The following is an 11,969-nucleotide window of genomic DNA, read 5'->3' as shown; positions in this document are numbered from 1 at the left end:
TGTCGAACTCCCTCTCTAGTGCCTTATGGCGCCTTAAGGCGTCCCTTTGAGAGGCCTTGGAAGCCTCCTGGGAGGTTTCCTTAGCCTGTCTGCACACATGATGGGACTTAGATTTTGCCTTCAAAGAATGGCGGGTGTTGGAGTTGTCGTCTGCCATTGTGAAACAAATAGATGAATCAATATGAATATATATATATATATATATATATATATATATATATATATATATATATAGGCGGTTGGCACGCCTAGGATACGACCTGGATAAGGCCGGGTATCCAGAAACTGGCCCGCGCCCTTTTAGAATTTGTAAGGAATAATCTGAAAAATATGACCAAAAATTCTGTATTGTCACAGTTATAGACTTCTATTATACAAAATATATCCTATCAGGATATGGATCCAGGAAAAAAAACACACTGTTGAAGCAGTAATGAGAGGCTATATCTCTCTAAGCAAATCTGAGAGAGAATAAATGCCAATTGAATGAGATTGGATCACCAGTGTAAAAAATATGAAGATATTCTGTATTAATGAGTGACTAAAAAACAACCTAGCAGTTGTGGTAGAGAAAGAAGAGCCAATTAGTCAAATAAACGCCAGGAATAAAAGGCCTCAGGCAGCTTGCCCACCCCCCCACCCCCAAGGAAGGGAGTGGCTGCACTTACTTCCACGCCCTGAGCTCTGCTGCGGGAGCCAACACTTTTACCACCAGTAAAAATAAATATAAATAATGCTTCTTCCCTTTTGAGGAGAGAGAGAGGGGCCCTACTAGGCCTGGGAGCCTGAGGCAAGGGCCAGCAGATCGTCGCAGCAATATGGAGGCCTACAAAATGGCGCCCGGCCACGAGGCGATGCCCAAAATGGCGGCCGCCTGGAGATTGATGCAAAAAAACGAAGTGGGCTGCTCAGGGCATATGAGTCCTGCGAGCCACGAGGGCGAGGACGCTAAAATCGCCTCTACCAGGGCGATTGGCGTTAAATGGGGGGAAAACCAGTACTGAAAGGATCCGGACCGCTAGGGCGGCACAAGGACGACAAGGCAGGAACGGAGAAGAGAAAACGGCAGGGGGTTAGCGCTAAAGCGCTGCTAAGCTGCCCGCTCAGCCCCCTGGGGGGAAAAATGCACACCCCTGGATCCCAAGGCACCCTCAGATGCGCAGAGGTTAAGGAAAGTAACGAACTGAGAATCAAACCTGAAATAATTATTATCCTGCTTGAATCAGCCAAGAGTGAGAAGCACAATCAAACACACAGCCTAACTCTGCGAAGGCTGAGCATAAACTGGGGAACGCTACAAGGGACCACGTGATGGAGGGCGGAGCGTTCCTCAGTAATTAAGCTCAGCCTACACAGACGCAGACTGGAGCGCCTCCCACTCTCTGGATGATCCGAGCAGCTCGAGGGAGAATGAGGACCCAGAGTGTTGGGGGCAATATGGTGACTCTGGAAACCACTTAGAGATGGCTGTAAAGCACTATGAAGCGGTATATATGTCTAAGTGCTGTTGCTATTGCTATTGTTACAGACTTTGAAAATGTTGTCATGTTGCTGAAAAGACATAGGACAAAAGACAGATATGAAACCACTTCTTTATCTATCTTCAATATTCATTTTATGCTATCTAAAATGGATATTGGAGAGATTTTGCAAAGAAGTAGTTTGTTTTATTGACTACAGCAAGATCTTTATATAGATCATGCCAAAAGCTGAAACATATTAAGGCTAATGGATATCCTAGAATAATATATTCTTCTTAAAAACCTTTATCATGAATTAGAAGTTACTGTAAGAAATGCATCTGGAGAAACTGTATGACCCAAAATAGAAAATGAAGTAAGACAAGGACTAATATTGTTTCCACATCTCATACAGGATATATATTTAAAAATGGTAGGATTGAAAAAGATGACATGAAGTTAAAACTGGCAGTAAAGGCAAAGCTATTTAGAAGAGCTAATTATGAAAGTGAAAAATAAAAAGTGAAAAATCTGAGTTAATGTAAAATATCAAAGCGAAACTAATATCAGTCAGCATACTTAGTGAATTTATAGTTGGTATCAGAAAACTGAAGTTTTGATTTGGTTTATTTTCTTTTCTAGTTCAAGAGTAACTAAAGGAGAGAGTGTACCCTCAAAATAAAAAGACCAATCCCAAGAAACTGAAATAGCAAACTTTGGTAAAAATCATGACTGCTAAATACATTTTAGGACAAAGAATTAAATTAAAGCTCTTTTTTCAGCTAATGAATGGCAGTAAACATTGAAAAAGAGTAAAAGAAAAAAGAAAAATGTCTTCAAATTAAGTAGCTGAAGATGGTTACCAAGAGTACTGCGGACTTAAAAGAAAAACTAAGCATTCAATCCTAGAAGAAACAAGTGAATGTTTCCTTGAGACAATGATCAGCAAGCAGAAACTTACATCACTTGAAGCAAGCAGATGATGGACTAGAAAATTATTACTGTATAGTTAACGAAGTTAAAAAAGACAATGGATAAATTGAATGGATTGGATAAAAATACTATTACTAAATAGCTACAAGTTGAGATAGCACACACTTGCCCTACAATAACCAGGAATAGAATAAGTCACAATGGCTAACTAACCGCAATACCTCAAAACTCCATTCATTGATTTCCATATGTGCTATCTTTGATTATAATATTTATATTCCTGCAAATGTTATCTTGTTGATTTTCTTTTTTAAAGTTACAACTGTTTTCCTTTTTCTGTTTGCTAGGTTACATCAAAAGGGCCCTCAAGTTTCCCAAATAGAAAATTCTCAGAATTTGGTATAGTCAAAGTAAGCTTCCTTCTGGGCAAAAGAGAATCTAGTATTTTTGGAGCTCATGTGAAGTTCAGTAGTCCTGGTACAGGCATACCAATTATATTTCATTTTCTTTGACAACTTTGAGAACTCAATCTTCAGTAACTTAAATTTCTCTCTCTTTAATTGTGAATATGTCTTACTGGTTTAATTAAATTAAATTAAATTAAAAACTATACTAAAAGGAAGTTTAAGTAATATGCGACCAAACATTCTAACAAAGTAGTTTATTGCATGCCACCTAGAGCCACCTGTTATGTGCAATGGAAAGCTATATAAATTTCCAGGTTTGCAAGCCACCAAACAAGCTTGGGCCTCATAAACTTGGATGCTGAGATCCATGAATATTTAACTTTATGGGAAAAAACTCCTCTAAAATAGAGTAGAATGGGTAGAATTTGGAATACATATTTTAAATAAATTACTTTGCAATATCTTTTTCTGAATTTCAAACAGATTTTTGCTTTCTTCATTCACAATAATATCAACTCAAATATGTTTTAATGTTTGAAACCTTGGGTGTCAACATATTTGATGGAATTGATGTCTGACATTAAACTGTCACCTCCAAAACAAAGAAACATGTTTAAAGTCAGCATTAAGGACATTTATGGTTCACATATTAAAGAACTGAAAAACTCAGTAATGGGACACCAATGCTTTCAGGTTTTAAAAATGTTAAATTTGCTTCATTTAATTTAAAATTTAAAATGGATTCATCAAAAAATCTTATTTTGAATTTACTGGATACTCCAAAAAACGTATTCAAAAGGACAAGCATCATTATTTTCTCTGCTGGCAATGTAAGAAATGTCAGGGTTCCATTGGCTCAAATAATTTGGTCCTATAGATCACTAACATCTTTCTGGAAAATATTTAATGTAAATAAACAGATATATAGGGATGTATTTTAGTATTAAAGATGTTAATGTTATGTTGACAGTTTGGAACTACACTATTTGTGAGCATTATGATTGTTGCTTAGAGAATTGTTTTCAGAAATTTGAAAAGTAGCAATATTCCTGATATTTAAGCCTGTATTCAAGAAAATGTGACAAGCTTTTTTTTAAAAAGCTTATTTTTCCTGTGGCATAAATTATTACAATAATTATTACTTTCTGCTAAAGTAGATTTAGAAATCTACTTACATTTGATTAATAAATTGATGGTTTCCTCTTTTCTGATTTTAACTAGTACAACAATATTATTTGCTTGTACCACCGACAAAAATTAAACTATATTATTATTATTGTTGTGTTTGTGATATGTTTGTATTTTATACATGATCTAGAACCTATTTTGGATCTAGGTAGCAAATAACTCCCATAAACAAACACAATCTTGTAATATAAATACTTTAAAATATTTATATATTTTAAATGTGTATAACGACAGTTTATTTTAGTGATTAAGACACAAGGCTAAAAACTGAAGGATCAGGAGTTCTAGTCTTGCCTTTGGCAAGAAAGCCAACTGGGTGACTTTGGACCAGTCTTTCTCTCTCAGCCCAACCCACTTCACAAGGTTGTCGTGGGAAAAATAGAAGAGAAAGAAGTATTAGGTATGATTGTCACTTTGAAATATAGATAGATAGATAGATAGATAGATAGATAGATAGATAGATAGATAGATAGATAGATAGATAGATAGATGATAGATAGATAGATAGAAAAACCTGTAACAATGGGAATTTAGTTGGAAAAGGTGCTATCACATGCTTACATTTTGCTATCATAGTCTAACATAGCTACTGTCCTATAATATGCACAATAATTTCAATAAACTGTGTAAAGGGCGCAGACAAGCTTCAGTGATCTTCATTAGACCAGAACACACATACAAATAACTGTAATTCAATATCCTATTTTACTTTATTTATAAGCTCTTCATTCCAGAAAAGTTTTAACTGTCAGCCAGATCTCCAGCATGATTTTCTGAAGGTGGCTTCCTCTCGGCTGCCAAAGAAACAGGGAGTGGGCCTAGGCATTTGGATTTGCCTGGGCATTTGAAGCAAGCTGGTGTGAAGTTGAAAGGGAGTTTTCCACTCATGAATTATGGTACTACTGAGCAGAGTTGCTTATACTTCTTTAAGGCCAACCATCCTGAGACTCCAAATGTGAGAAATACCTGCAGAGGAGCTTTCCCATAACATCATACTGGATGTTGATTGGACTCTCAGTGCTGGACCTCAAGGGGAAGGATTTGGGGTAACTTTCAACACTTGGTTCAGATCTTGCCTTGCTTTTGCTGCTAACAATTCAAACTTAGTAAAAGTAACTCTTCTCTAAACCAATGTAGTTGGAGGTTTTCTTTCTTAGGGTTTGAACAGAGGCAGGCCTGACATTAGGCAAGATCTGAAAGATGCATGCAAGTTACACATTGAAAGTCACACCAAATCCCTCCCCCCCAGGTTCTAGCATTGAGAGCGCTATAAAAATTTGCAAAAACCAGGAAACTGCAATTTTATTCTTTTTTATTTTGTTTGTCGAACATGTACAAGATAACAAGTATAGATATGAACATAAACATGAACAAAGGAAGTAAATACAGATAAATGAGGACAGTAAGAGAGGGATGGTAGGCACACTGGTGCGCTTATTCATGGCCCCTTTACGGACCTTTTAGGCTGGCTGAGGAATTTTGGGAGTTGAAGTCCACAAGTCTTGAAATTGCCAAGTATGGAGACCTCTGCTGTAGGCAATTCATCTCTTCCTTTGCTAAGATTGCATTGCTCACTAATGTTTTGAAAACTAAGTGAGAAAACAAGCCTAAGCTCAGCCAACCCCTTGAGTGGACAATGGAATGCCACGCTGCCTTTGAAAAGCACAAGTGGCTGTTTGCACCTGAACCCATATTTATTTTTTAAAAAAACTTTTTTATAATCAACTTTATTGATTATACAACTAAAATGTCAAACAAACGCATTCACAACACACAGAAAGAAAAAGAAAAAAAAAACGATTAAAAAAAACCCCTAGCAATTCTATTATCGACAGTCTATGGTTCCTTGTTTGTAATCAATATTGGTGACATATTTACAAATACATCTTATGGCGAGTGCACCTGAACCTATATTTAAACACCCCAACACCGATGCCTGTTTGTGATCTAGGCTGATACTAGTGATGTGGCTCTGGGAACCATGCTGTTGCAGGCAAATGCCAAAGGGGGCCTTACAACTCAGACCTTACACCTCCAGAAAATTAACTGAGACCAAAAGGAGGTGGGCAATTTGGGAGAAGGAAGCCTTTGCTGTGTGATGGGCACTATTAACTTGGAGGCATTTCCTAAAAGGGGCAAAGCAGCCTTTTGAGGTGTGGACAGATCACAAAAACCTGGAGGCTTTGAAAATGCCATGAAAATTCTCACCTAAGCAAGTCTGTTGGGCACAAGACTTTAACCAGTTTAATTTTGCACTGCGCTACATTCCTGGGGGAAAGAACTTTATGCCTGATGCTTTGTCCAGATTACCTCAATATAACAGTGTTAGGCCTGAAGTAATCCGACCAGTCATCCTTTCTAAGCAGCTGGCCATTCCTGTGATTACCATGGCTCAGAAAAAAAACTGCCGGCCATTTTGGTTTTGTGAAGACTTTGCACCTGATCAAGCGGCAGTTTTGGTGGCCTTCATTGAAAAAGGACATTGAGACTTATTTTCCCAGCTGTCCTGTCTATGCTGCAGCTAAACGGCTCCCAGGGAAGCCTACTGGACTTCTATAGAGTGTTTCCAATCCTAAGGCCCCATCAAAGGAAATATCAACGGATGTTATAATTGAATTGCCTGAGAGTGGGGAGAATACACTTATTTGAGTTGTTACACATTTACTTTCTAAACAGATGCATTTTGTCCCATGCACTAAGATACCTACAGTTAAAGGATTAACTAAACTGTTTATTCAACATGTGTATAGGCTACATGGAGTTCCTGATCGTATCATCTCGGAAAGGGGGGTACAATTCACCTTCCCAATTTTGGTGGGAATTCTTAAGAATGTTAGGCTCCACCTGGGGCTAAGCTCTGCTCACCACCCTCAAACAAACGGGGCTTGTGAATGAACCAACTCGGTTCTGGAACAGTATCTTAGGTGCTATGTAAATTACCAGCAAGAAAATTGGCCCAACCTGCTGCCCTTTTCAGAGGTCTCTTATAATAACTCAGAACATAGTAGTACTGGCTTCACCCTGTTCAAAGTTGCTTCCAGTCAAGATTTCATCTCCATACCAGAATTGTCTCAGGAAAAGCCTCTGATCCCCTCCTTAGTGGAGTGGATTGAACAGCTGCAACACACCTGGCCCATCACGCATAAGGCGCTGGATAAGGCACATCAAGCCCCTAAGAAACAGGCTGATAAAAAGAGGGCTAAGAGGGTTTCAAGTGATGATAAAGTGTATCTGTCTCCTAAATACTTACAAACTACCCCAAAATCAAAGAAATTGGAACCTAATTATGTGGACCCTTTCCCTATTTTAAGAATCATCAACCCCGTTGGCGGGGCGGGGGGGGCCAAAAAACCCCCCCCCCCTTGACTAGCCGCCCCCCCCCCCCCCCCCCCCCCCCCCCCCCCCCCCCCCCCCCCCCCCCCCCCCCCCCCCCCCCCCCCCCCCCCCCCCCCCCCCCCCCCCCCCCCCCCCCGCCCGCAAATGGTCCACTTCTTTCAGATGGTCTAGGCTTTTTCAAACTGACTTCTGGTTGATGGCTTTAAAATAATATTGTGTTTTCTTTCACTAGTACAAAGTAGAAGGTATTATCTTTTCTTCAGTTTGGTCCTATCCCCCCAGTTGGGGGGGGGGGGGAGATTGTGGCAGTAATTACCTGTGAAAACAATGTATGAACCTCAGGCAGAGTTGAGTGGGTAGGACTAAGGATTTGGGGGGAGGGATTTTTCTTACTGCCAGGCATTTGTGGGATAAAAGACATGTTCAGGCCAAATATAAAAACAAGAAGCCAGGAAAGAGCGAATTACAAAACCCTGATAGGTAATCAAAGATAACCCATGCACTATATCTTTCTCAGTTGTGAGATACTGAAATGACATTCTCTTCCCTGCAGACTTTAAAGAGTTACTGATTGCTGAAATAACATGTATGAAGAACTTTTAACAATGTAAAAAACATAGCCTTTTCTAAGTTTTAAGGCTTAACATTCAAACAACAGTAAAATTCAATTTCACTTATAACTTTTAGTGTTTTTATTGGAAATATGAAATGTACACTTTTATTAAACAGAATGAAGCTAAAACTATACATTGAAAAAATGCAGACTAATCTCTAATAGAAACAAACATGTTTATGCACATAATCAAATGTAACCAATCAATGTTTGTCAAGTAGTTATTACTAAGAAGTCAATAAATGTAAGTTTAGAAATATTGTAAGCTAGTGCAGTGATCAAAAAATGTTTCCCCCACCCATTTGCTAATTAGCATTAGGCAAGTTGTTATTGTTCACCACACATATCACAAACTAATCTTATAAAACGTCAGAGCTAAAATTCTAAGACTGAATACTCTGCATGAATGAAAACCTGCTAGAAATGTATTTATACTCCATTCCTACAATAGCTCAGATTATTTTTGTTCTGCTTATTTTGAAGAAATATAGAAGGGATAGTACATATCTTGACTTAAACCTTTTCATCTTGTTATATTTATTTCTAAATTGACAATTATTTATCCTGCTTCAAAATAGATCTACATTGCTTATGTTCTTTAAAATTGCCACCAGTAGCAAAACAGATGGTATAAAGACACTCTACCTTGAAACCGAAAAGTGAAAAAGGCTCTTAACTCTCCATCTTTTTACATTTTAATAGTTGTATCATAGCCCTCCAAATAGTCATTTCTTAGGACCTCAACCTACTACTTTCATCTGTGAATAAACAACTGTGTTAACAACTACCACATAGCAAAAGGGTTGATAGTGCAAATTTCCTACAGTTGTATACATACAACTGAGAGATCTGGGGCCAGTGAATTCTTTGCTTTCCACCCGAGTTTCCCAAACCCAGATTTCTACCGTTCCTTTCTATCAAATCCATTTTTCCTAGATTTGTTTTGAGAGGAAAAGTGAAACTGGGATATTCAGCACACACGTTTATGTGTGTGGGATTCCCAGGAACCAAAGGAGACAGCCAACGTGATACCTCTCCATCCTTCTAGCGGGGTCCGTCCCTTCCGTGACAGAAACACGCGTGGAATCGTTTGACATCCCAGCACAGTAAGCGCTAAGGAGAGCTCTCTCCAAGAACTGCCTCCTGTGCGGAATAGCGGAACGAGCACTGAAGAGAAAGAGCCTCGACGAGGGTTGCCCCCGTGGACCGAGCCTCGGCTCTCCGGTACCAACCCCACAAGGGTGACCCGACGCCTCACCTCTAAGCGGTGACACCCGACATAGGAGCCCCTTCCCCCGAGCAGAAAAATAAAAAAATCCGCCTTTCCCAAGGCAAAGGTTCCCGCCCCTCGCCGATGACCCTGGGCGGGGGATGCACGGAACGACCCTGCCGCAGAGTCGCCCCCGGCCGCACGCCTCACTGTCGGCTCACTCACAGGTAACGATGGGCTTGTTCTCCATCGTGTAGATAACCGGCGGCGTCTCCACCGATGTCCTGCCTTCTCCCGGCGCCGCGATGACTGCTGCCGCCACCGGCGCGAGTTCCATGGGTGGGCAGGGCGTTCAGCCCCGGCTCCTTCTGCTCCGAGCCATAAAGCCGGCCCGCCGCGCCTCCCCCGCGCCCGCCCTCCTGCCGCCTCCGGCGAAGAGACCCTCCGGAAAGCCCCCCCTCCAACCCGGGCCGGCCCCCCCCTCGCGCGCGGTCGTCTCTCGGCACGAAGAGCGTTCCGGCTTCATCCGCTTCCGGTATCACCGACCAGCATTACCCCTTCCGGCAAAGGGAGAAGCGGATGTTAAAGGGGAGGCTGGAATCTGCCGTGGCCTCCGATTACGTTTTTCCTAAAAGGGGAGTGTGCAGTGGAAAGGAAGGGCAGGGAGAAGAGCAGGTAAGGGGGTGGCGGATGCCTGGCATTCCGTAGAAAGGTTTGTTTGCAAGTGGGCGAGCGGAGCAGGGCCATAGACGTTTTCTTTTTCGGAAAAGGGAATCTTAGCTTGCGTTATTTATTTCTACATCCTGATGACCTGGCTTGTTTTTCTCTCCCGAGGAGTTGATGTAGGCACCTTCTTGATTTGATCCTGGCAAATAGGGGCGTAAGATGCACGCCGGAAGAGTCTTGCTGCGCTTGTTAAGTAGAACTAAATGCATTTTACAAATAGGTCGCGTTTTGCAGCCGTGAATATATTCATTTGCAGCAGTTCTGTAGAGTCTGATGTATCGTTCTAGACAATATACAGGTAGGCCTTGCTTACCAACTGCCTCGTGCAATGACCCTTCACAGTTACCAAGCCCCTAAAACGAATAGCTGCTCTAAAGGCACACATTTACGATGGTCTTGGCATCCTTCAGACGTATGGCCACTGTAAATTTCACAACGAGCATGCATTTTCACTTGTGATGAGCAGAGTTAATACTGTATTAGTAAGTACAGGTAGTCCAACTTACAATCACATAAATTTGAGCCCCAAATTTATGTTGCTAAGTGAGACAGTTGTTAAGTGAATTTTGTCCCATTTTTAGGACCTTTCTTGCCACAGTTGTTAAGTGAAACACTGCTTAAGTTAGTGACATGGTTGTTATGTGAATCTGGATTCCCCATTGACTTTGCTTGTAACAAAAGGTTACCATGTGACCCCGAGATAATGCAACTAACTTAAATATGAGTCAGTTGCTAAGCTTCTGAATTTTGATCATATGACCATGGGGATGCCACAACAGTTGTGTGAAAAACCGTAATAAGTCACTTCGTTCATTGCTGCCATGACTTTGAATGATGACTAAATGAACTGTTTTAAGCCGAGGCCTACCTGTACTGTAGTTCTTCTAAATAAAAGAGAAGTATTTTGAAGGTAAGAAATAAAACATTCTAGCCTTTGATCTAGCTTGTTTTTTTTAAAAAAGCCCATAAGGCTGAATGCTCTTATACATTGTTATTCTCACATAATGATCACACTTCTGACCAGCAACAGTCACTAAGTGGACAATCAGGTGCTTGAGCTTCTCTTATTTCCTCTTCAGTTGTTAATTAAAGCAACATGGTTACTAAATAGAAAATCATAATGTGAAACTTACTCCATTATAACTTTGAAAGGTTGCTACGTGAGGTAGTTGGTAAGCATGGGCTACTTTTACTCAGTATTCAGTGATGGCTGCCTATGTGTTTGTATATGTTCAGGTAGCTTTCTACATATATAGTGCAGTCAAGATATCCAATTTTTTAGCTCTATGAAGACAACATATATTGAAGTAATAAAGTTTTTCATAATTGATTATTGCAGTAAAGCTTTAAAAATCCTGTTTTTTTCAAAGTTGAATTCAGAAAAAATAACTTGAGCAGACACCCCCCCCTCGCTTCTTTTCCTTTTCTTCTCCTCGCCTCATCTCAAACTAGTTTTCTTCCCTTTCCAATGTAACTATCCTTGTTCTAACTCTGCTGGAAGGGGACTATATAGAGGTAGTTCTCTTCACTCTTATGACTGGGTGCCAAGTGCTTTGTGTTAACATGATTGCCACTTGCAATCTTCCCTGCCGGTCTCTGCAGAAGCTGGTGGGAAAAGTTGCAAATTGCTGCCACCTCCCTAGATGACTCCCTCTTGTCTCTGGGGACTGAATGAAAAAGATCCCTGCCATTTCATGCCTGCTTGGATCTTGTCAGCTGAAATCCAAGCATGCGTGGAGCCCAAAATCCCTGTCTGCCCGCCTTCATGGAGAGCCCCAGAGAGGCAAGGAGAGAAGGTCACCCAGCTCCATGTCTGCTTGAACCTCTGCAACTGAATTGAAGCATGCATAGAGCCCCAAATCTCTCCACAGCCAGTGAGAAAAACTTGTTATTTTCTTAAGGATTATGAGATCATTTAAATGTCCACAACGGGGATACTGGGATTGCAGTCATTAAGTGTAACAGTCATTTGGTTGTTGCTTAATTACCACTTTGCTCAGTGACCAAGACTCTGATCTCTATTGTGGTTATTAAGCAAGGACTACTCTGAGTGTATTCTCTTGTCTCCATATGTGACAGTGATCTGTATGTGTGAG

General features: G+C 40.7%; 1 protein-coding gene across 1 annotated transcript in view; it reads right to left on the bottom strand.

Moving 5' to 3' along the window:
* The window catches only part of TRAPPC10 (trafficking protein particle complex subunit 10), a 78,601-nt gene extending 68,906 nt beyond the window's left edge, over positions 1-9,695 (bottom strand). Inside the window, exon 1 of the mRNA XM_026713658.2 lies at positions 9,373-9,695. Coding sequence (XP_026569443.1) covers positions 9,373-9,484 — 112 coding nt within the window. The 5' untranslated portion in view covers positions 9,485-9,695. The remainder of the gene's footprint in view (positions 1-9,372) is intronic.
* Positions 9,696-11,969: the final 2,274 nt, after the last annotated feature.

This window comes from Pseudonaja textilis, chromosome 7 (assembly GCF_049901715.1).
Source record: "Pseudonaja textilis isolate UNSWEBS1 chromosome 7, rPseTex1.2, whole genome shotgun sequence".
Lineage (NCBI taxonomy): Eukaryota > Metazoa > Chordata > Lepidosauria > Squamata > Elapidae > Pseudonaja > Pseudonaja textilis.
Note: the sequence above shows the minus strand (reverse complement) of the source record. Positions and strands in the feature narration are given on the sequence as shown.